This window comes from Strigops habroptila, chromosome 6, assembly GCF_004027225.2.
Source record: "Strigops habroptila isolate Jane chromosome 6, bStrHab1.2.pri, whole genome shotgun sequence".
NCBI lineage: Eukaryota > Metazoa > Chordata > Aves > Psittaciformes > Psittacidae > Strigops > Strigops habroptila.
Window position 1 is genome coordinate 65,811,874 of NC_044282.2, and position 26,307 is coordinate 65,838,180.

The 26,307-nt window shown below is 43.9% G+C and overlaps 1 protein-coding gene across 2 annotated transcripts in view; it reads right to left on the minus strand.

Annotated features, from left to right (window-relative positions):
* Positions 1–585: 585 nt before the first annotated feature.
* The window catches only part of SPRED2 (sprouty related EVH1 domain containing 2), a 66,474-nt gene continuing 40,752 nt past the window's right edge, over positions 586–26,307 (minus strand). For both annotated transcript variants that reach the window (XM_030490417.1, XM_030490418.1), the window contains exons 4-6: positions 24,552–24,616; positions 4,712–4,861; positions 586–4,003 (exon numbers count right to left, since the gene is read on the minus strand). In XM_030490417.1, coding sequence (XP_030346277.1) covers positions 3,353–4,003; positions 4,712–4,861; positions 24,552–24,616 — 866 coding nt within the window. In that variant the 3' untranslated portion in view covers positions 586–3,352. The remainder of the gene's footprint in view (positions 4,004–4,711; positions 4,862–24,551; positions 24,617–26,307) is intronic.

Below are 26,307 nucleotides of genomic sequence, written 5' to 3' on the forward strand. Positions count from 1 at the left end.
CTGCTTGCGTGAAACAAACTAAATACAAGAACAGCCCTTGCAGTGTATTTAGTTCGGCCCAAAGCAGCCCATGGGATGAGGGCCCAGGGAGAAGGGAGAGCTGAAGGAACCTGGGCCGCTGTCATGGCTGCCACGGCCTCCTGGGGCACAGTCCTCTGGGCACCCTCCCCCAGAATGTGAGAAACACCCAGAAATGACCTAAAAACCCACTTGAAAACACACGTGCTCCCCTGCTCCCCACTGCGTTTCGGTGAGAACAGCCCATGCCCAAGGCAGACAGTGCTCACCACCCAAAAATGTCCAATAAATCAAGTTTTTCCCTCAGAAACCCCAAGGTTTCGGGGAGGCAGCCCCGGAGGTGCCTCCATTTCCTTCCCCCCCCTCATTTTCCAGCTGAATAACAATAAACAGCATCATTCTGACAATAAACGTCATCATTTTGATATGATGTATTTATATTTACATGGTACATTTTAAAGCAATAGCTACACTGATCATACATATTAGAAACAATAAAAAAAGGAAGTTAAGAACTAAAATGTACATCATACACTTGTATATATATTTTTTGTTGGTTTTTTTTTCTTTTTTTTTTTACACAGAGGTAAAAAGGCTTATAAAAATCAATACAACAGGGTTTTAACTTTTAGTATATAGATACAATAATGATGAGGCTTCAGGCACTTTAATTTGTTAATGTGAGCGATAGCTTGGAGAAAAAGAAAAATAACAAAACAAAAAAACCTTTCCACAACAGGAAAAAAAAAAAAAAAACAAAAAAAAAAAAGGAAAATTTGGTTAATGTTTTGTTACCACAGATACAAAAATAAAATCTGAATAATTTCTCTCAAATGATCGATGTCAGTATTGCAAAGCTGACGGGGAGAACGCCACACACTGTTCAGCAGCAGTGTGGAAATTAAGGAGAAGTATTTACAAAAACAACACCCATTTCTATCATTGTGCCCTTACACCACTGCCTTCACAAACCAAATAACACACGCAGCAAAATCTACAAGTATTACAAAAACCCAAGAGAAAAGGGAGGAAGGAAAAAAAAAATTAATAATAGGAAAAAAAAAAAAAAAGAGGGATATTTTTTTTTTTTTAAACTTTTATTTCCAGACATACAGAAAGGCTTGGAGTATGTCTACTTTACTTAAATAAATAGGGGCACTTCAAGACCGGACAAAAAGCTGTAAGATCTTTTTGTAGTGTTGTGCTTTATAGAGAGAAGATCTTACAGATGTTTGTTTACATGAAACAACTTTGAGAACAGAAATAAAAAGGAAAAGGTTGTTCCATTATGGTTTCTTTTTTTCGAGGCTGGCTTGATGTTTACTAGACACCATTGAGAGATTTGTCAACTGCTATTAGGCACAAAATATTTCTATTTCATTCAGCAAACCCAGACACATCACCCAGAGTGTAACACTCCATCCCTTTTCCACTGTCATTCGTTTCTTTTCCCAACCGAAAAAATCCCCAGCAACTGCTACGAATTAAGCCTACCAAACTCTATAGTGTATAAGCACATTGCATACTTAATTCATGGTTGACTAAAAAGCTGTGATTAACTCTCAGAGGAACTGTTGGGAAATTCCACCGAGAAAGAATGGCAAGCGTTCCTTTTACATTTATTTGGCAAATTAATAAAAAAAGAAAATATTCCTCTCTTTTAAGACTGATGTCAATGTGCAATAGAGGGAGGGAAAGGACATGCGCCCACTGGCAATTTACTGCAGAAAGAAATTATGGCAGGAACAGCAGTGCCAGCTTTGACAAGCCAATCCCTAGCTGCCTCAAAGTATTCAGATTGTACTATGCTAGTTAGAGCTCACTGCGCTAAATCATTTTTATTTTTATTTTTAATAAAAATTATTTGGCTATTCCTTGTAATATATTAGAAAAATACTCTTTTTCCAAGCTAATTACAAGCCTTGTACACAAGACAACATGACATTTAAAAAAAAAAAAAAAAATAAAAAACTTAAAGTAATCTTATCCTGCTGTATGCACCTTTATGCATCCACTTGATAAATCTGGGTGGTGAACTGGGGAAGGGAAAGCCAGGGAGACGCTTCGGTCTGGCTCCTGCAAAGACTCACATGCTTCATCCTACACGCAATACGTCGAGACACGTATAAGCATCTGGAGGACTGGGACCGCAGGTCAGGAAATGGAAGTGGTGGTTAACATCCTGGCTTTTGGTTTTACATACCTGCTTAGATTGCTAAATGGAGTTTCTACTGTGGACGCGTATGTTCTCATGCTCATGCTATTATACAGAAAACAAACAAGCAAATACAATTTTCCATATAATCCACCACTTAATGCAGCATTTCCCCAGAATTGCCATAATAGTGCTTTTGACATTGCATTGTTAGTAATTCTTTGCATAACAACAATTTTCCTCATCTGGAACCTTAGTGTTTTATTCACAGATCATTACATGGCTGGCTAAGGAAGAAGTTCCCTTTCTTTTGGGCAGAACTCTGAAAAAAAAACAGTTTTATTTTTCCAATGTTATTTAGGGAAAAAAGAAAACCCTAAAATTTAAGTTTCCCTTTCAAGTAGTGGTCTGAAATGATTACAGGTAAGGAGAACTACCAGATCCTCAATGGCTATGCGACTATGGTAACTGAGCCTTGCTTTCTGTTCACAGAGCTTTATGAACAGAAATAATTTAAGATGTTTGCTGAAGGAAATGACGATGGACTCTAGAAGAGAAACTGCAGCTTAGATGGCTATTTTTGCTTTGGAAAACAGAACAAAAAACCCCAAAGAAAACCAGTGACAGAAATACTGTGTTGTGGTACAAGTTTGTTACTAGCACACCTTCTATACACACACAATAACTTGACAGCAAGTTAAAATATCTTCCAAGTGAGATTTCATTCACTACACCACCCCGTTTCTAGAAATGCCAGAGCTTGCTAACACGCTGATGGTACCACACAAGCGGAGGCACGACGGACACAACCTGGAGATGTTTTACAATCCACCACCATTTAAAGTTCTTTTCTCAAACTCATTTTAACTGGAAAAAAAAAAAAAAAAAAAAAAAACAAAAAACAAAAAACCAAAAACAAAAAAACATGTACAAGACAGTCTGTTTTGATTACAGATTAATAATACAAAAGTCTATGCTGTAGGTTAGTTAGTTAGAACACTTGATGAGCAAATCAATGCAGTGTGAGCCCCAGACGACCAAATGTAAAGTGATCCGAACTGGTGGTTTCTGGATGCTGTTGGGCACAGTGGCTGCATCAAAATGAGTGATCTCAATGCTCCGAAACCAATGTGTTCCTTGAACTACAGAAAAAACGTAACACTTTGAATGCATCTGTAGTCATCCAGCAGCTTTATGTTTTCCACCACAGCACCTGCACATGACCCCACAGTGGTAACAAGCCCGAAGCGGCAAGTAACAGCACATACATGGAGCAATGAAAGACAAGGCGATAAGGGCCATCCACCGGAGGCAAAACATTTCATCACTGGTGTCACACGAGCAAGGATCTGTATAGTCTCCTTCTGGATCGGACATACAGTGATAGAGCATAGTGTCTGCGCACCACATACAGCTCACTCGATGGATGCAAGTCTTGACGCGGTCTGGAGCATCCTGGCATTGACCCCGTTTGTTCTCCTCATGGTTGAACATGTCCCTGCAGTACACGCACCGCGACCTCTCACCATCTTCCTTCCGCCTGGGCTTAAACTTAACAGGTTGAGTCTTTATCACAGCACCCTTGATATCTTCACCCAGGTCAAAGTCCGAGTTGTCTACATAAGGATAAGTGTATTCGTGTTTTGAGGCCTCACTTTTGGCAAAACGTACGTAGGAGTCCATGTCATCAGGATCAAAGTTCTTTCCCCGTGCTGGGGCATGGCGATAGTCCTCATATCCAGTCATCCAAATCTTTTCCCGAGGATTGATGCGCACTATCTCCTCATCATCATCTGGAAAGTTGACGTGCCGGTAGGATCGCGGTACTGACTGTGGAAGCAGGGATGAAGAAGGAGAAAAGATAAATAAGGTCACTTTGCTATCAGCAATCACTGTCTCCTTGCTTATCTGGAAAGCCAATATTTAACAATTTCTTCTTTCCTTCTTTGTATACCCTTCCCTGACAAACCACAGAGTTTCAGTCTTTGACTTGGGAATAAGAACAACTGCCACAGACCTACAATGGTCTGTGCTGTGTGCACATGGTACAGCATCAAATATGAGATCACAGAATGGTTAGGGTTGAAAGGATCATCTAGTTCCACCCCCCCTGCCATGGGCAGGGACACCTCACACTAGACTATGTTGTCCAAGGCTTTGTCCAACCTGGCCTTGAACACCGCCAGGGATAGAGCATTTACCACTTCCTTGGGCAACCTGTTCCAGTGCCCCACCCCCCCCTCACAGTAAAGAACTTCTTCCTTATACTAATCTGAACTTCGCTGGTTTAAACCCATTACCCCTTGTCTTATTGCTACAGTCCCTGATGAAGAGCCCCTGATGAAGAGATCCTAGTGTAAACCCACTTATTTATTTATTTATTTTAAATAACTGGAAGCAATTTAAAGCTAACTGAGAAGGAAAGGGGCAGAAAGGAAGCGGGGTGGTGTCTTTCAGGGCTGTGGGGTGAAACCCAAACACCAGTCTTAGCTGTGGCAGACACAGCCCTTTAGACGGCAACACTGGAAGAAACCTTACTTGTTCTAGATGGTAGTGGTCAGAGCTATAATGGTCGTGAAGGTGTCCACGAGTGCAAATTCTTCGGTGTTCGCAGGATGCAGGAGAAGCCAGAGTTCGCACAGGCTGTTCCCTTTTTTGAGAGGAGTTAGAGGAGCTATCTGTAGCGTTCTGTTTTAAATGGAAAGGAGGGGAAAAAATCGTCATACATACAGTTGTTACTGCAGACAGTATTAAAAGAGATGTTTTGCCACTCACTGACTTTGCGCACACCTGCGATGTAGGCAACACCTGACAGCAGGCAGCTTCATGAAGTTTCCCATAAAATACTTGAAAGAGGCAGATCTGTTGCCAGGCCATAAAAGCTGTCGCCACACACATGGAAAAATAATATGCCATAGCCTACCCATGACACATTCACCAACACCACTTGTATTTGCTTGGCATGCTATTTGTTACACTGGGCACTGCAAGATGATGAGTGTTCGCACTAGAAACTACCTCAAAAGGGCAAAGTTAAACCCTGTCAATTGATGCAATTGTGTAAGTCTTGTGGGCAAGCTCAGACAGAGCATCTGTGTGCCCAGGCTGTACCCCACTAGTTACTCAGGCTACAAAAATATTGGCAATTCTGATAACCTGCAGGCATCCTATTAAGCCAAAAACTCCCTTACAAGTTCTTCTCGAAACACTCACCGAATTCCAGTTCATCACAGGCCACTTGAATAATCAGCTTCCCTTTAGAAACTCCAGGGGCTTTTTTCCCCCTCGTCACTAATTTCTAATGTGCAATGAGTGTTACTTGTATTTTTATACATTCCTGCCTCATGGTGACCACTTTCTTTAGGTTAATTGGCTACATCATTACACAACGACGATCATGAAAGGGTGAAATACCACACAATAACCTGCTGTTGCCAATACCTGCAGCTTCTTAATATACGTATTTTTCTTCCTAGAGAAATACACAGTGGGGTACCACTCTTAGCCACCCTCACTCCATATTCCTTCCTTGATTAAAACAGTTTCCATGCAATATCCAGTCATTCAGGACTTTGCCCATTAATTCTTTTCATAGATTGCTTGGGCTTTTTTTCTATTACCATGAGAGGAGAACTGTTAAATACACTAACAGATCAGGAGCAGGAAAAAGAGCCTCCATGCATCAGAAGAGCTGTAACACTGCACTAAATATTGGTGCTTTGAACTAAGAAAAACCTCTAACCCTCTCTAACTAATAAGCTGTGCTGCAGGTCTGAGGAGTCCAAGGGAAAGGTTTCCATTTGCCACAACAGTCAGCTAGAGACACAACCTCCAGAGCAGAAAAAAGCTGTATCAGTAATGGGAGAAGACTGGTTTTACCTGAAAAACCTTCTCTCCTTGTCAAGAATGCACTCTCTGAATGTTATTTTCCAATGAATCGTACTAGACACGTCTCTTACTTCAAGAATACAAGAACCTTCATTGTGGATATCTGTTTATTCTGAAAACAACACTCTGCAAGACTCTGTCCAAAGGTGAGAACACCTTAAAGCATTACAACACAAACCAGATGTTGATCCTCTTTAACCGGTACAGCACTTAAAAAGCACTGCACTCCCAACTTACTTTGCTGAAAGCAAATACACAGATCTGTTTGCAGTGTGATGTACAGCCAGGCTGGGTTATCTGAGAGGTGCAACAAGCAGAATGAGTTTTGAACGCCTGACCCACCCATTAGGAACTGACTTTAAATGCATGTGTTTGTTTTGGTTGGTTTTTTCTCCTTTTTTTAAATGAGTATGTAGAAGCAGAACTCTAGGGGTAGTCAACAACACCTCTCCAATGTAACTGCACTGATATTCAGGCTCTTTTTAGAAAGTGGTTTGATCAGCCCAATCTTCATAACTTGTAAGACAAAGGCTCTTCAAATCTGGCATTTAAACCCTTCAAAGACAATTCTTGTGCCTTTAACTTTAGGTCCCACAATATCTAGTACATTTTGGGGACATTTCAGATGAAAATGAGCAGCCTCTACAAGTACTTCATAGTAACATTGAGCTTCCAACCTATCTGGAAAATCAGAGTTGAGTTAGGATTTAGTTACAACAGCCTCCTCACACGAGTACCTTTTCGCAGTGCTGTATGCGGTGCAGACCCAGATGCCAAGCTGTAATTTAAGCTCAGAACAACACCAGAAAGGCACACACCCCATATTCCGGGCAGCCTCAGCCTGCAGCGTGCTCTCTAAGTTAAACTTTGACTGGCATGAACCAGAAAGGAGGCAGGGCCTTAACACAGTGCCGTGCCAGGCAGCAGGACCCTTTACCTTCACTGGAACCCTGGCTGAGGCCAGCTGGGACAAGCCTTTCGTGGATACACTCTGAAAACATCGAGGGTGCTCATGGTCAAAATAATGAAGCCTGGGAAAGTTACCCAAGTGGAGGAGGTTGCACATACCCGCCTGCAACCCCCTCACCCTCCTGGATGAAAATAAAAGTCCCAAACTGGATATAACTGCTAAGATAATCTCAGTGGGGCAGCTGGGAGCTATAACCAGCCCTCCAAGCAGCGTGCTATTTGCTGCCTCTCGGGGAAGGCAGTATTTCTGCAACAGGCAACTGGAAAAGAGGCTGTAGTGATTTTTATCTTGCCCAATTCATATCTATCCTTGCTTTCCTCCACACCTTCTTCTCCTTCAGACCCAGCAGGGCAACTGAGCCTCTCCTCCACATGTGTTGACATGGCTACAAAACCTGTTTGCAGCATACCACAGAGGCTGCGGCTCTGGCCTCCGCTTTCACCTTATTAAAAATTGCTGTATTTCCACGTTCAGTGTCCTCAGATTAGAGGGGCAGTTTGCCAACACAAACACTTACTCTAAGCACCCAGAATGGGGGAAAGCAAGCTGTCCCAGACTAGGCTCTGCTCACTGGTCCGTAAAAAAGTTCATGCTGCCTCCTGTTTGGTGACTCTAAAGGCAACTGGTTGACAAACGCAGTGTCTGCAGGGTTACCTTGCTGATCATCGGCTGGGGTAAGCGCTGTTACTTTCCAACAAGGTTCCCCATCAAAGCTTCAAACTTCTATAGGAGAAGGAAGAGAACACTCTCTCTTCTCCTATATGGTTTGAAGATTGGGAATAAAAGGTAGAAAATACCCCCTCTCCTAAGCAGCAGGTCACCAATGAACTCCACAGGATCCTCCCCTGTGCTGGTGAGCATACTCATCAATGAGCTGAAGAGAGAAGTGAACAACAAGATGACACAGTTTTCTGATGAAACTTAAAATTATTCAAGGAGGCGAAAATGAAAGCTGATTGAAGACTTGCTTAAGAATCTCCTAATGCTGAGAGAACGGATGTTAAAACAAAAACTTACCCCTGAAGTGCAAAGTGACAGAAACACCTTGATCTGACATGTACAATGATGCGCTCTGAGCCAGCTATCGCTGCTCAGGAAAGAGGTCTTGGGATTAAACCAGACAGCCCTGTGAGAGTGTCAGCTTGGTGGCTCAGCAACAGATTAAACAAAATAAAGCACCAGCAATTAAGATGATCGTCAAGGCATTGCACGTATCTGCTGAGCTTCCCCTATCTGTGGTTCTGCCTCCCCTCCACCCTGTGTAAATAAGGGTATTTCCACCACGGCAAGCTCACAGAGCCATGGTCAGGACAATAAAGGACACGGGATGGCTTCTCAACAACAGCTAACTAAAGAGCCTCGGTCTCTTCAGCCTGGAAAAGAGATGGTGGAAGGGACCATGAAGATGGGAAGGGAAGAAGTTTACTGAATCCCGAGTCCCATGGGAACATGAATAGGAAGAGATTATCCTACTGGTATCCTTCAGAAGAGAAGATCACAAAGCATTCACTGGAACAGGCTCAGATAAGGTTCAAACAGAAGGAGGTACTTCTGAGAGAGCGTATAGTTAAAATGTGGTTCATGAAGCCATGTGGAAACCCTCAGAAGAAAATAAGTGACTGAGGATCAAAGGCATGACGATGCTCAGGCCTTCAGAATTGTTCTGTTCTCTCAGTACCACTCCACTGGGACAGAACCTGCACTTGGTGACTGTCGAAAATTAGGCAGTTTCTCAAAGAAAAGGCACTCTCATCTGCAGCCAAGTGCCACTACAAACAAACGATGGCAAGACTTTGTTGGTGATGGAAACACAAAACAATTTCTGTCCCCTACGACAACACTGGGTCTTGACTGGGATTTTCTACCACCAGCATAATGTGGTGAAAATTCTGGGGAGGCTGATGGAGGAGGGAGACATGAGAGCTTTGTTCCAAATACAACACACTCGCCTACAGGAATACATCTAGAAAGGACGTGGTCTCCAGAACCAGGCTATTTCACCAATGGAAAAACATGCCCCAAACCATTGAGCCACCAGTCCGTCAGAGAAACACTGTCTTCCTCTAAAGCCTGTTGAAACTAATCCAGCTCCAGTATTTGTTTTTGAGGGGAAACTATTGAAAACATGCCCAGTAGCCACATAAGAGAAATGAACCCAAAACTAAAGTTGTTGGAACAGGGAGTCCGGTAAGAAACTCTGTTTCAACATGCCCTCAAATGCTCAATTAGAGAAGCTTGTGCCGCACGTACTAGAACTTTGTGATTGCTATGGCGGTCATGAAGTCTTGTGGTTTCACTGCTTGGATAACAAAATCATTAATCATGACCATAATAGTAATTCTGTAAAACCAGTGCAACACATTTCCTTTTGCAAGTGAGCTATACATATCTGAGTGAGCACACGTACTGTGTGTTTGATATGGCTGCTTTGAGAAGCAACACCGGGCTTCTATATGCAAATGACTGCATTGTGATTATATATATAAAATAAATTTAGTATTTTATTTATATAAAAATATATTTTATATATATTATATATATATATAAAATATGTGTGTGTATATATATATATAAAAAAAGTGACCCTGCTTCCCCTTCAGACTTTCCGAAGTGACTCATTAAATTAAAAACCCCTAGTCATTAGTAAAGAAGATTATGTTAATCATTCACTGCAGTTTGCTTCTCATTGAAATGGATTTGTTACACAGGAACGGCCGGCTAATCAGGTGCCTTAAGTAATATTCTGATAAGTATCCATCATAAAAACTGATGAGAAAAAGAAGCCTTCTCCTACTCCTGAACTGGACAGATCACCTTGCCTCTACTGGCTTTACAGAACAGGTTCACTCCATGTGATGCAACATCCAAGGGTGACTATGAAAAAAGAAGAAAGATTCATCTCAAAATCATGAAGCAATAAATCCGCAGCAGCTTGTCAGAAATCGGCTGCCAGAGGGAAATCAGGGAGCTCTGTCACTTGTAACTTCCAGAAGTACTCTCAGCCAGCTTAAGCATTCGCAAGCTTGCTGTCAAAAACAATTGTGGGTCAAGGAAGACAAGATATTTTTTTCCCCTCTAGGATTTTAATGGCTCTGTGAGGTGGAGAGGACAAGAGGGAATAGAAATATCATGATGTTGAACAAGTAGTTCTGCAAGTAATGATTCCTGAGGGAATCAAAACCCTGTGCCAGCCTGGCCTCTGCAAAGCACAAACCCTTTACAAGCTGACCTGCTCTTTATTGCCATGCTCCTCTTTGCTCATCTCCCGCTGCCATGAAAGCTTCACACTTCATCACCCGTATCTGAGGGGGACTGCTGACACACAGCATGGAAAATGCAAAACAATGGTGGGGACTCAAGGTCTCATCTTTACCAAGGCAGTCTTTGGCAACAGCCAAAGCTCCCTGCAGGGGCTCCTGTGTTCACTTTGGGAAGCCCGGACAGGTTAAAGAGGAGCCCATCACCATCTCATCAGCTGGAAAGACATCCATGCCATCCCCAGGACAAGAAACCAGCTCTCTCACCAACTCACAGCTTGAGGATGAGCCTGGAAAAATGACATCCAACAAGCTGCATCCTCCCCATGCCGTAGCCTCAACCTCCGGCCGAGACCCATGCGATTCGCTCCCCACAGGCAGCCAAATCCCTTTGTTTGTGTGCTCTGCCCAGGTGCAATCCCTTGGGATCCCCGGCACAAGCCAGCTCTTCTCCACTTGGCCCTTTTCATTCGCTGGAATAAAGGAAAACACAGCTGTGCTATCAATACGGAAAGGAAAATGATAAAGCCAGTGAAACAGTACTGCAACGAGCAGTGCCGCGCCGAGCGCCAATCTGAAGTTTATCTGCAGAGCCTCCACTGTTTATGAACTTCACAAAGAGGAAGTCTGAGAGTTATTTCGGACACATGGCAAAGAAACTTCCACCTTTCCAAAGAAATTAAGATAAAATGTAGTCTCCCAGAACTCCCTCAGCTTAATCTTGCCAGAACAAGCCCTTCCTTTCCCCCTTTTTTTATTTCAGAGCCTGAAGAGATACAGCACTTTTGAATTTCACAGAGAGGGGAAGAGCAAAAATCCTGATTTTTGTCTCAAAACACCTTTTTCTCTCTATTCAAGAAAATGAGAAAAGGAAACAGTTGACATTTTGCATCCACCTCTAAGTGTGCCCCATATACCCAGGGCAGCCCACTTCAAAGGGGGCTTAGATTATCCAAGTATTAAGAAAAGGGTTCAGTGTGAAAAACCTCTTAAGATTTGAGACTCCTGTCTCCTGAGCACAAGCTTTTAATTTGTTATGGCAAGATAAAGCCACGGAAGAAAATGCTTTTGTCGACTTTCTGTTTGTTTCCTATCACTGAAGACAAGACTGAGATTGTATTGAAGAAAATTGTTTCCATACATTTGTGAAACGTTTTGAGGCTCTCATCCACTGAGGACCGCTGGGGCTGAATCTAGTTCTGCTCCCTAGCAGACAGTCTGAAGGAAAAGCTTCGCGACAGATCATATTCCAGTACAGTTCAAAGACAAATTGGCTGTACACGACTATTACAATAAGCACGAATTCAGATTTTTTCTCAAACCAGAACAGGACTATAATTTCTCCAACATTTGGACTGTTTCCTAGTCACCACTTACACAAATACCAATAGAAAGCACAGAAATCTAGTTTTACTGCTACCTTTTTTATTTTTAAGTTTTGTGGTTATAGCTGTTAGTGCCAGAAAGATGCTGGTGGCTGCGCTGTCTTAAGTCAGCAAAACTTAAGGAACATTTACAAGGATTCAGTGCACAAGATCATCTCCATTAAGCTGATGCTAAACCCGATTCTGGCATCACCAGTCAGTTCTGCATGGACCGCAGATGTGACTTAACGACTCACTTTGAGGAGTAAAAAGAATAGATGAGAATCAGACGTGGTTAAATGATACAGCAAACACTCAGATGTGGTAAAGGGGAACCTCAGTGAGATTTTCCTGTTTCGCTACTTGCCAGTCATACGAGGCGTCAGACATCTCTGCAAAAGCAGGCATCTGAAGAGATACAAAGAGAGATGCCTCCAAAAGTCAGAGGACTGAAGTAACACAGCACCCCATTTCGCTTGGGCTCAGCCCAGGACCAGAGGCTGCGAGCGGGTCCACACACCGTTTCCTTCCCATACAGTACCCCTTGCCTTGCATCACTGCACCACTGGACTAGAGCACCACTTCAATGGAAGAAAAAGTCTTTGCATCAGTTACTTATAAGGGAAAACCAAAATGCTGTAATGGGAAAAAACCCCAAACCACAAGCCCCAGTTACTGGGGCTGCTCCCCAGGCAGCACAGCAATCCCACAGTCATGAGAGAGGGGTGGCTCTGCCTACCCACGAGGAGCTCAAGTCCTCATCAGCCTCCTTACCAGGACTCCTATGTTTCCTTCTTCATTCCTCTAACAACTCCTTGCTGTGGCCTGACTGGATTTCTCCATGCTGATATAAGCTACATTGCTCCGGTGGGATTTTTTTTACCTAAACCTGGGAACCATTTAAACCAACTAATTGCTTAAAACCATCTAGGGACAGAGTGAGGCTTTTCCTTTTTGCATAAAGGGCTCCACTAATCTGTTTATGCCTTTGAAATGACATCTTGGTGTGGACTACAGCATTGTTGGGATGATCAGCTGCCCAATATTTGTGTTCGTACAGCTCTGAAGATTAGCAAAGCCTCCCTCCTCTAACGAGTAATATTAGCCACGTTACCACAGCTGTGCTCTGCTAAGGCCATGAGAGACGGCCACTGAGATCTGTACCGCTGTGGAGAGGTGATGGTCCCAGCTTCTCCCTCCACCAGTCCCATCATCTACCCTGTACATGTGTTTGGGTGGAGAACCACAGCAATCCAGCCCCAAATCATTTGGATATCAACTCTGTGACCCTGGTTGACCACTCATAGAGGTTTGTGCCCTGATGGCACAGGAGGGTCTCCAGGCAAAGCAGGGGACAGAGATGGGGGGTCTGGAGAGGAAAGTGGGTGCCAGGTCTTCTTTAGAGTCCTCTGTCTTTGACCTACTTGTCATCAGCATAGCTGCAATTAATTTGGACAGCAGTATCTCCTAATTTTAAGGTGCAAACAGAGAACTTGGCACATCCAATACTGCTGAAAAGTGTTCCTTTTGGAAGATGGGTAAGGATGCTAGGAACTAAAGGAGTGAAGCTCAGCCAGGGGTGTTCAACACTGGACACGCACAGGCGATGGCATGAGCCTGTGCTGCTGCTGAGCACAGCCAGGAACAGATGGATCCACATAACTGACCACTGAACCTCAGCTCTTCTACACAGAAACTGCCTGGGGGTGGGCAGGGTAGAAACAACTGAGGGAAGGGGAGAGAAAAATGCCAATGAAAATTGGATTAGCTAAACTAAAAGAATCAGTGCACCTAATCCATCATTAATGTCTTTGTCATGTACAAATTCAACACTTCAGCCTCTAAATTCAGCAGCACGCTCCTCCTACAACACACCAGGTTACAAACAGAGGAGGGGGGGAAAACCTTAGTTAAATGCAAACTTCCCACAGCAGACTGATACGATATTTTAAGAAGTCAGTTAGGGGTCATTTATTCACACAGTTATGAGCATCCACGTTATTTTAGCTGGAATTCATCACCAAAATAGAATCCAACAGCTGATGCAAACTTTTAAAATACCCTCTTCACATGCACTGCAAATATGTCAGGCTCTGCTTAAAAATGTGATGGTACTTACTTACTTCTGCCTTTCCTTCTCCTTTTGCAGGCAGAGCCAGAGACAGATGAACTGCTTCCTATAATCACTTCTGATTTAATTTTCATCAAATATTTACAAGATACAGGGCAAGCAGACCCTTGGCAAAACACATTAGGCAGGTGAGGGAGGGAAACAGGGCTGTTTAGATGCAGTTGTTTATAATGCATTTCTGGACTGGGCAAAGGTCCATTTTGAGCTCCCCAGACTCTGCTGTTCTTCGTCCTCAGTTACTACCAAACACATGCCTGGGGGCAGAGGGAACACCATGCTGCAGGATTTTGTCAGAAGGCTGTGTTTTGGGTGGTTTTTTTTCTTTCTTTAAAAGGGCAAAAAGTGGAGCCTGCCACTTTAAAGGCAAATCATTCTTGAAGCCACATGTAAAAGCATGTTTCATTGTTTAGCTTTAACAAACTCCTCCTTTTCCTTTCCAAACTCCCCCCAAAAAGAAACCCCAGACACCAAAACCAACCTTTTGAGAGGATGCAACTAAATTATGGTTAGACTAGCAAAACTCCAGTGTACTTCAAGCAGCCTGAACTATATGCTTTGGTTTTTTTTCCTCTTTTCTACCTGTTACATGCGACAACAGATTCAAACCAGATTTGCCAGTGTTTAGACAGCATGTGGAAATTACAGGCTCCCTCATGAAGAACAGGGCAACGCAGTCATTTGCCCCACAGTTCTGACACAGCCCCCTTCATACCACTGCCAAGAGGACGCTCCAGTTGGGCACCAGGACCTAAATGCTCACTGCCCTTTAAACTATGCGGAGAGGCTGGAATGACGGGTCTGAGCACAGCTTTGCCTGCTCTCTCCAGCCCCACATCCCTCCAACCAGCGCTGCCGGGTTATGTGCCGGGCGGCGAGTCCCTGCTCTCTGCCGTGGCACAGGAAGTTGTCAATCATCGCTCTGTCCCCTGGCCAATGCTGCTCTTTCCAACCCTGTTTACACCCCGCACAGGGTCCGCTCTGTCCATCACCTTCAGAGGCGGCACCCGGGGCTGGCTGAGACACCCCAAATCCGGCTGGCATCCCCGGTGCCGCCTCCTGCGAGTGTCCCAGGACAAAGTGCTTTGTTTGACCGCAGCAGCCAGAGAGATCACAGCTTACAAATATAGCTGCTTGCTGAAAGCAACTTCCTTAGGCTGCATACTGAAATAATGGGAAAGGCCATTTTCTGTCTGTAAAAATTTCAAGCACTGTGGCTGAAAGAAAGGACTATATGCTTCAAAGGCTAACTGCATAGTGCAGATTAAAGAAGGAACTTAATGGAAAGCTGTAGTAATATCAACTATGTACTTTCAAGGTAAAAGCATAATATTTGGCCATAACAGACCCCTATCTGTATCATCTCAGCTATCCCGTTGTGTCCTCCTTGTATCAGTCGAAGCATGAATTTCACAGTAGTGACATGAAGGAGGAAAGTGCCATAAATACTAAACCAAGCTCAGCCACAAGTGTAAGAACCACGTTACTTTTACCACTGGCACTAGCACAGCAAAGGTCTGCAGTGAAGCTTGTCTTGCAGAAGGTGGTGTATCCATGGACAGGGGGTACACGACAAATTTCAGGCGGGATGATGAATATTAGTGGGGTGGCAGAGGTTTCTTGCCATCCGTTTAGCTGATCACTCTTAGGTTTTCCCTTGAGCCAGCACTTCGGCTTCTCCAGCCCTGCAGCGAGCTGGCTTGAGGAGCTAAACCACCAGAAAAGTATTTGCTTTCTTTTATAGGGCTAGTTTTTGGTTCACTTCCCCGGGCTGGCTCAGCACAGGGTCAGCCGTGCTGGTGAAAGAGGGACAGCAGGAGCCTTTCTTCACCCTGTTGTCTCTCAGCACTGCTGAGGCTAAAGACATCAGTCAAGTTACATCCCTTGCCTGTGGTTTCATATACGTCACTAAAATAACCCCTAAAACCCCATTCCTGCTCTCCCACGCCAGCTCTGCTCTTGGCACAGCTGTGCTACAAAAGCAAGGTGAGGGGAACTGAGCTGACTGGAAAACATCTTGCCTTTCACGGGCATCTTGCCTCACATCAGGTCCCCCTTACATAATGCCAAAGAAATGCCCGGGGAACCACAGCTGAACAAAAGCAAGGCCAGAACGAGAAGGCCACAAACCCAGACTGCAAAGCAATGTTGACAAGCCGAGGTGGGCAAACCCGCCGTGCTGCAAACATGGAAAAGGGGAGCTGTACTAAACAATCCTCCTGGCTGAGGGCGAGGGCTCAGAGCTATGCAAGGGAAACAGCAACGGCCACAGAGGCTGCTTTTGGGGAGGAACAGCAAAGCTCACCTTCAGCAAGGCGGCCCAGGGATGGCTTTGTCAGCAGCCAGCAATTTTGGCTCCACCTCTGGATGCTCACCCCCCTGCATTCCCCTTTATCTGGGCTGCTGCTATTGCCTGCGGGGCCATGTGCTAAGTCCAAGCAGTAAGCTGATCCAGGTTAAAACACAATCCTCTAAAAAAAATGTAAAAAACCCCTCTTCCCGCTCCATTTTACTACATTAAGAAAGGGCAATTTCATCTTGGCTGTGTTTTGTTACCGACACATTTGTGCCTTAAGCACACAAATGCACTAAAGCATTCAGCTCCAGATGAATTAAAAGGGAACACGCTCATAAACAGCTTCACACTTTAACTCATCACACAATTTAAGTACATTACTACACAGCCAAATTCTTTTCTTCAGAAGACAAACATGCAGCTAGCTGATTGCAAGTGTGAAACGGTGCTACAATGCACTCAGATCACAGATTCATCGGCTAGAAACTACAGCTAGGGAGGCATCAGTCAGTTCGCCCTTGGACAAGGAATCCTACAGGCAGGTTTGCTGGTGACCCTTCTCCTCCCCAAGCCTCAGGTGACTGCGTATCACAAGAAAATACGCTTTCAATTATCTGAAGATTACTTAAATGAACGCAAGTCTGGTTATACATAACAAAGTAATTAAACAGAGTATAAAACCAAAAGAGCCAGCACACTAAAATATGCCACCATATTGTTTAAGCACAGGGAAAAGGGAAAAATGTGCATGACAAAGTAAGAAAGAAAACCAAAAAGACAAAAATCTCCTTTGAACTGCTGGGACCAACTGAACAAAACTCAATACTGGTGCACAAATTACACCACTTACAAGTTCTGGCAAGATACAGCTATAAGGAAACTTCCATCACAGCAAAAGATCAAATTTCAGTTTCCTGCAGGATATATCCCAATCCCAGTGCAGGACCAACTGTGTTTGTATGTGGGAATGATACAGAGCCAGAAAATACACTACAAAAATGGTCTTGAGAGGAAGAATTGTGACAAGAGAAATTGCTTACCCTCAGCAAAGTAGCTCAACACATCCAAGTTGCTGCTATAATTAGCTACGTAAAAACTACACAACAGTGAGACTTGGAATATCCAACAGGAATACAGATGCTTTCTGCTTAATAATTTGTTACTGAACAAGAGATGCTCCTTGTCTTGTCTTTGCACAGACACCCTGAAAGCCTCAAGCTCTCAAAACGCCTGCAGGTAAGGACTGCTTCCCATATTAAGGCTGCTAGCATGAAAAGAAGACATTAAAAATCACATCCTTTCTCTTGGGTCTGGTTTTGTGACAGCAAATGCTTTTCTGCCTCCTCCACAAAGTGCATGCGGGTGCCTGTGACTGACCAAAGTTCCGACCGCGCTCCCATCATCTCCCCGCTGGCATGGCTGCGGCTGCCAGACCCTCGGGAAGCACTGCAGTGCTGGTGGGGTGATCCCGTCCTTGCCAGGGACTCGGGAGGTTGAGGACTGTGTGTGGTAAAACAACCAGACTGATAATTTGGTTTAAAAAAGTAGGAAAATAAAGGAAGGTTTTACTGTTTGAAAGCCCGAGAGTGAAACAGTGCCAAAGCAACTGAAGCTCAGCGCATTTGGGACTTGCGTTAAACTGCATATTCCTGATCTGCAGCAAGGAAAGCCTGTTTTGCCCATCAGAGAGTGACCCAAAAGCAAAAAAATAGTATGATAAATGCATTACTTATGTACTGCTTTATTGTAAGACCTCTGCTTCCCCATCCTTTCTTTTAAAGAAAGCAAATAAAGCTTCGAATTTACCCCACTGTTCTCTCCAGGGGGATCCCTCTCGGTTCCCCTTAGCTCTTCATTTCAGTTACCTCTCATGGCTCTGTTATGTATATACAACAGAATAAACAGATTTTATGTTCTGTGTACCTCCACACCACAGTAATTTTCCTATTTCCTCCTGTCCAGATGACAGGCTGTGATTGAGCAAGGATAATCCATAGGCTGAAGTAGAGAGTAATTGTCCCTGCAGTTTTGAAGGACTTAAAAGAGCAGCTGCCATCCCAGATGACAGCAGCGATACCTCCGTCTCAGTGACAGTCGTATTAAATCCTCAGTGAGCATCGCTTGCTTATACTGGTAACAAGAGTAGGAAAATAAATGGGTTCATTTTCAAAGCACTTAAAAGAAACAGGAGTTCCTGAAGGAAAGGGAGAAGCACAACTCTATATAAAAAGCCTGACAGCCTGAGAAAAACTTCCCACTTGACTTTCCCTACCGAAAAATCTCTCTGAGCATTGGTATCCATTCCCATTGAGTGACATGAATTTGTTGTAGGCAAAGTTAACCTAAAGAAAGGCAGGGAAAAGAAGGGAATAAAAAGAAGCTAGCCTTAAAATAGCTGGATATTCAGGACCTTTTCACTATTTCAGTGGCACCTCTCCTGACCCCTGGCATAAAAGCAGGAAGAATTCAATTGAGAAGCCGATACATCCTGGTGTTAATGGGAGGAAGAAAAAAATCAGACTACAGATAAAGCAATGACTTCAGACTCTGGGACTACCTTGGTCTGCTGGAGCAAATCAAGGCAGATTTCACAGCTCTGAAGTGTGAAGAGCGAAAGCCAGGCAGGACGAGCCATTGCTCAGTTGGTGTCTCACTGACTGTTATAGCGTAGGGCAGGGATGCCCGGAGCACTGTATATAACTTGAAATACTCAACTATAAGAAAATATGAATAAATCTTAGTCCAGTTCATTGCTCAAAGCCAGGAAGGGCTCTTTTTTCCCCCTTTTTTGAAGGGAGGATTTGAGTCTGCTGGTTTATGTGTGCAGATTTCTCTCTTCTTGGCAAGTACATTTTTTTTCTTTTAAAATCTGAATTAGAATAGCTGTGGTTTCCAATGCAAGCCCCAAATCCAGACATCAGAGGATGTGGCTAGCAGCAATGAACCCTTCGGCTGTACATGCAGAGCACAGCTGGCCGTTGAGCAGGAAGAATAACATCAGTAAAACCATCTAGTCCTATCACTGTGACAATCCCATAATCACTTTGCTCAGCCTCACAGAGCAAACAAGGTGGATTTGCTCATGGTGACAACCTAAGCACCGCACCCCACCACCCCCATCCGGAGCTCTGCTCCTCCAAAAGGCATTTTCCCTCCCTGCTGCTCTAGTTTAGCCTTAAGAAAAAGGAAATTACAGGCTCTTGTGGCTCCTCAATCCCTGAGCGTAACTCTTTAAAGAAATAAATCTTGCAACTCAGTGCTTCTCTACTCTCGGCAATATCGTTTTCCATGGGACCAGAGACGGGTCCAGCATCACACAGAACTTACAAGTATATTCCAAAGTAATTGGACCGGGTTTCTACATGACTACTTTAAAGAAAAAGAGGTGCAGTCGTTCTTTAAAAGAACCATCTGAACGTGAAGCGACGAAGCCAGCAAGAAAAATTAGATTTAGTGTTTATCTAACTAACATAAATCTTATAAATTTTAATAGTGAGGCTGTAACACACTTGAGGCCCACATGGGAGATGAAAGTAGGGAAAAGGTTTCAAGGAAAGGCAGCAGGGAGGGATCTGGTTTTTTAATTAGGAAACCAGAAGAGATGCAAGGAGGACTGTAATGTTAACATCTGCCACAATCCACACCGCTACAGCGGAGAATGGGTAATTGTGTCTGCCTCTTAAACAACTGTCAGCAGCATCCAAGCCACATGACAAACTTCCTAACTCAAACACCCCTGAGCATAGGAGTGCACGTTCATGCTGAGAAAAAGGAATGAGGGGTGCAGGGTCTCTCCAAACATGAAACTTTGTGGTGAAAACGTAGGTGTTAAGATTTCAGCTGGAAGCCCAAGAAGAAAGGTGGTGGTGGCAGCAAGATCTGTCCATGTAACCTTTGTGAAGCAGGAAAATGTTTCATAGACTCACAGACTGGTTTGGGTTGGAAGGGAGCTTAAAACTTATCCAGTTCCAACCCCTGCCACTGGCAGGGACACCTTCCACTAGAGCAGGTTGCTCCAAGCCCCTGTGTCCAACCTGGCCTTAAACACTGCCAGGGATGGGGCAGCCACAGCTTCTCTGGGCAACCCGTTCCTGTTTCGCTGTCTTGCAGAAAGAAACAATGGATTGTGCCTAGTTATCTTAAAATACAACCCTGTAGCTCAGTCATACATCTCTAGATCATACCTGCTCTACCTGCAAAACTCTGCAAGTCTCATTTTGAACAAAACCTAGGATTTTTGAACAATTATTACTGATTGCATGAAACAGCTGTGATTGTAACATGCACATCAAACTACATAGGGTTGAGTTTTTCCCTTACATTCCCATTAACCCAGAAGGGGACTGCGGTTTTCAGGTTCACAAACCAGAACTGACATGGGAGCTGTTGCTCCTCCTGCCAGTGGGTGTCTTTTCTTTAGCACTAAAGCAGGCTCAGGGCTGTGGATGTATCTAAAAAACACATGAGCGGTGTTTCAGTGAACTGGTCGTAAGGTTTTGGAACAAACACCTCTGCTTTTTCAGATGGGTTGCTAAAAGAGACCATTTCAGGCACTCTGCAGACTCTGGAAGACATTGACCTTTCTTTCCTTGGACTCAATTCACATTTTTCACTTCATGATCATGTGGGATTACTGTTTGTAATTGAAACTAAAAGTGTAGATTAAGAAAAAATTTCACCCAAGAACTCAATTATACGGCAAATTTTGTGGCAGAGAAACTACAGAATATATTCAGTCCTTTTTAAACGTTAGTTCTGAAGTGAATGTTAATTAAAGAAGGCTGAAGATGCAGGCTGGATGGATGAAGACAAACAGAACAATCTCAGCCCATTGCAATGACAGTGTTTCCCCCAATGGAGACAGAATGGATGGCTAGTCTTACTCAGATTTTATCTCTTGAGAGGACGATTTATAATGTACAAGACAGGAGAAATTTATTTGCTAACATATGGAAAACATTTATGGGCTCTACTGAGGATCTGGAATTAAAGAAACACAACTACATATTGTTAATACTTCTAAGTGGAGAGTTCATTTTAGAAATAAGTATTTTTCCCCTGAAGCCAGTGACATTTAGCTCCATCTACTTTTGCTTTCTGCACTGTCAGGTATGAATTTCAGCAGGGGGTTGTATTGGTTTGTCTAATTGCTGCAGGTCTAATCCACAGGAAAACTATTAGATGGCAAAGCCCTGTTTTTAAAGATACAACCCATAGTGTGTTACAACGATGGGTGAGGAGCATATGCCATAGGAATAAGGCAAGGTACTGCTGCCCAAGTTATTGTCTTAGCACTGCAAGTTACAGTGATGGGAGGAGATAAGGCCACCAACATCAGTGATGCTTCCCAAACAAATGCTCATGCAGCCACAGCTACGGATAATTCAGCCCCCGAAAAACAAAAGAAACCACCTTCTGGTATAAGAAAACGATCCTCCATCAAATCACACAAGATCATAGCCTGAAGGAGAGCTCTACCGCTGGGGCAAGCCTTCTCTTCCCCATGAAAATAGCTTGCTGGATGCCTGGAAGGGTTGTGTGCTGGCTGATGAATAAATGAAATGGATGATGTTCAAGTTGCGTGCACAAAACCACACAGAGTTGTATGGGAGCTAACAGGATCAGGAACAGTACAAAAGCCCCATGTCAATCAATATCCAACAGCCATATCAGGGTCAGGGCTTGTATGTAATGAGGGTGGTTGTTTTAAACCTGGTACCATTACATCGGTGCAAACATCAGTGCTGATGAACTAGATGAAGTAGGGGTGGCCATCTGCAAAAGAGCATAAGAAACGTGAAGGTTTGGACCGCTGTGGTTGAAGGGATTGAAACATCTTCAAGGAGAGGCAGGACCTCAGGCCAAATATTTGAGGCAGCAGCGACGGCTGGGATTTTCAGAGACGGGTAAATGACTGATTAAATGACTCAATCATGCAGATGCTTTTGAAAATTCTGCCGCACACAGTTAAGTGTATTCATGCATGTGTGGGAGAGAGGGAGGACTGTGAAGATTTTAATAACTACCTTAGGAAATAAAAAAAGAACAAATCTCCTTTCTCTTTAAAACAGAGCAAAAAAAAAAACCTCCAAACCTGAAAAATCCACTGCTGTGGCTAGGGAAAAGAGTTTACAGGAAAGTTGCAAAGAAGTTTTGTGTGCAAGAGTGACCGAATGGACTGTAATACACAAGTCAAAGATATGCAGAGAAAGAATGAAACAGAAGGGTAAAAATAAAATCTATCACAGCCCTATCAATTTCTTCGAGTCTAAAACCCCTCCACGCTTCAGTATGTTATTTCTGGCTTATGCAGACTTCATACTCCACCATCTCCTACCAGATAAATGGGAAGCTGAGAGCTTCCAAGAGCTTAAGGACTGCAGGAAAAGGAGTGACTTCATGCTGGGAAGGCAAAAAAGAAATATTGGGGAAAAGGATAAAGCCTTAATTTTGCAGTCCGACAACACACCCACCCTGATGAGACAGCTTGACCAACACCACCACGCGATCTAGTACCATCAGAGAAGTCCCTCTCACGCTCTGGAGATCAAGCAACACGCAGAGAGAGCTGCCAGGCAAGGCACAACTTGAGGTGTGAATGCCCCCCTGGATCCCAACGAGGTGCCGACCGCAGCTGAGGCTTCCCTCCTTCCCAATGCTGTCAAGTAGCTTGTTCCTCCTGCTCCGCCAAGCATCCTACCCATAAATACTTGCACAGCAGGGGGTTATCTGTCACCTCCCCAGGGCCAAGTAGTGTGGGGGGGAATCTCTTACAGTTTCGGCTCTTCACTTTGAATGCAGGAGTTTGAGTGATGCAGCTGGAGCACCATTCATCCAACCTCCCCAATGTAAAGCAACACCTATTTAAAGGAAACAACTTCTTCCTCCCAGTAAAAGGCACCCTACGAGTTTAAAAATCAACACTCAGACACAAGATTGAGCTTGTGGAGAAATTCAGGAGCACTCCCAGGTCCCCAAACATCAGCTGGTTGGATTTTAGCAAAAATACATTTTCTTATTTCCACAGGCTACTTCTCACTGCTTTACCACTGAGTATTTCCATGTCTAACCCAGTGAAAGCTGGCACACACACACGCCCCCAAGGCACATTTCGATGATAGTCCCCTATGTGACGAGCACAGAAGAGCTGCACACACTTTCAGCACGACCATCCATCTCCAGCAGAGACTGGCTCACCCAGCAAATACGGGGACAAAGCAGCACAAACTGGTAAACTGCTCTGGCTCCAGCGGTGCCTCCCCCTGATCCATCCCATCCCAGCGTCTATAAATCACTTCTGGCAGGTAGTTGGGAAGCAGCTGCTAATGATAGTTTTGCTGCGGAGTGCAGGAAGTCACCTTTTAACCCTGCCTGCTGTTGTTTGTCTCCCAGAGCCGTGACAAAAGGACAGATGCGGACAACATGCCAGCCGTCGGGAGGAACTGGTCAAAACGCGGCAGGGAACCTGCCCTGGTCCTGTCCTGGCAAAAACATCCCCCTCAAAAACACCTTCCAGCTTCAGTGCTTCCCAGTGCCCATCTTCAAACAGTATGATGCCTGCCCTCAGTTTTCCCTCGTTTAGAGACGCAGGGAAGCATCCCAAACATGACTTTTGATTTTGCTGCTGCTGCGCTGAGGACATCCCGCCTTCTATCCTCCTGCCATCCCGTCCCCAGCTGCACCACGGGACAAGGAGAGCATTTATAATATAACTAACATGCAAACGTGTGCGTGTGTGAGGCTGAGATCAGATCCATGCAAATAAATGTAGTAAGACAAAGTACTTGTTGCGAGTGTCTTGTTTTCAGCCCATGGAATATCCGTGACCAGACTGCAATTTCCTCTGACTTCTGTTTGTTCTCTCCCCCCTTTTAAAGTGCACAAATGTAGTGGGGACTACCTGCTTCTGTTTCAGGAAAGCTCCAAAATACATTTTAGACATTACCACAATTCACTCCTATTTAACTCACCACTGGTTAGTAGATGGCATGCTGCTGTGCCTTCCTCCAGCTGAAAACCTCGTTTGAACTTTCTCTGTTTCATAATAGGTGAAACACCTTTAAAGTTGGCTTTCGTTAACAACTGCAATTCAAAATCTTACTTCCTCGAGCACATACCTGAGTAGAAGCCACCTACTCCAGTTTGTGGGAAGCTTCTCAAGGACAGAGAGAGGTATTAAGAGTTGTGCACACCACTCAGACTAACCCACAGGAAATTTGACTGTGCTTATTTCCTCACTTCTAGCCCTGACAACATCTGCCCTGCCATGCTTTTCATGTGGCAACGAGAGGCCAACAGAAACGCAATGCTCTACATTGCGTAGAGGATATACTTCCATCAAATAAAACATACTCACTGGCCAAACACGATGGCTGCTGGAAGCCAACCCTTGAAGCAGAGAAAGAAAAACCCTTTCCAACTTGACCATGTAAACCAGAGCATGAAGGAGAGTGACCTCAGCTGATGTGTACTTACAGTGAAGACATCATCATCGCCGACCTCAGCCTCATTGTGAAGCGTTGATGACGACGTTGTAGACCCTAGAAAAAAACCACAACAGTATGTCTATGCAACTTCGGGTTTTTTATAATCAGGCTGGTAAACATTTGGATTCTCACAAGTTTGTATGTTGCAGATGTGTAAAAGAGTGGCTCAAATTAACGAAGAAAAACCCATTCGGGTTGGAAAGGTGAAATCTGAAAGTGTTTCTTGACATGCAACAGCATGGCTGCCAATGCTAATTAACCACGTTAAAAATAGCAGTTACCATTTCCAATTTCACAAGACCTTCATTTCTGAAGAATGGTAAAGCTATGTGCTAATCAGTGCTCGAGACTAGATCCTCAGGTGTCAAGAAACCCTATATGAGTTATTCTTCATGTATGCCCTAAATCTGGGGGGAAAATGACTTTTTATTTGGACCCCCCCCCCCCCAAACTTCACTGTGACAATGAAGGGTTAGATTGCCTTTTTTTTTCCTCCTTCTTGTAATTTCAGAAGTTGTTATATTGTAAAGGCCTTCTCTGTCATTACCTATTTCCCAGAGAACTGCCTTGCCCTACATGTTAAGCTGAGAATTTGAAAGGAGCCAAAATGTATAAAACCATGAACATGAGCAAAATACTGGGGTGCAGTTCTCATTCATTACATAGCAATCATCTGGAAAAGTAGGGAATGATATTAATAAAACCTTATTTAATTAATAAAGCCTCCAACCTCTTTCCCCACCCCATGGGTGTCCCCCTCTGGAGCTGCTCAAGAGTCTGGTCAGCTCCCATGCAGCAAAGGGCAGTGGGGAGGGTGGCACATGCCATTGCTGGACTTAGCAGTAAATTTATGCTGAGGGTAAACAGGGGTGACCCCTCTCCCTACGCCCTAATGATCCTGGACCTCCTTCCTGGCTGGCTTCACCCCCTGCGAGGCTGCCAAGGACGGTGGGTGCAGAAGATGCTCTGATAGGGGGAGGAAACCCCCAAGTCAAAGGCATTTTTTTAGTGTAAGCCCACCGTTATACTGAATTCGGGCCACATCACATCCCCAGCAGAGACAGTCGAACAGTTTGTACCACCTTCATTCTGGAAATTTTTTTAAGTAATGTGCTTTACATAATGCTCTCTGCACCAGCCTTGGCTGCTCTCAGTTGCATCATCACAAAGATGTGCAGAGCTAAGTGCGAAAGCCCACTTAAAACACTAAGTAATGTGAAAACATTTGTGCCATTTGCTACATTAGCTTTAAAAGTAAAAAATCCAGATGCTTTACAGAGTTGCACAGGATCCCTGGGCTTGTGCAAAACAAACTTCTATGCTTCTGATGCTACAGGGAACAAGTTCTTGGTTAAATATTAAAATAAGGCAGGGATTTCACGAAGTTCTGAATGCACAGTGCTTAACGTTACCTGCTAAATTTGATCAGCTAAATGAAGAAAAACAATGAATGATAAACAAAATCCACTGCCTGATGCTGTGTGTGCACGAGCCAGTTATTGTTTTTCATTCAGAAAGCCTTATTTGGAAGTTAAGGAGGAACACATTCATGAGGATCAGTCTGTGCTGTTAATGGGATAAATATAGATTTGCTGATTTTGAAGTATCCGAGATACAGCAGAACTTGATCTGAAACACCTCCACTGTAAAAGGGATCAGAAAGAACAGAACAGGAGCTGACACATACTGGCATCTCCAGAATACTACTCAATACATCTGAGTTATCATCTCAATGAAACTTCGCA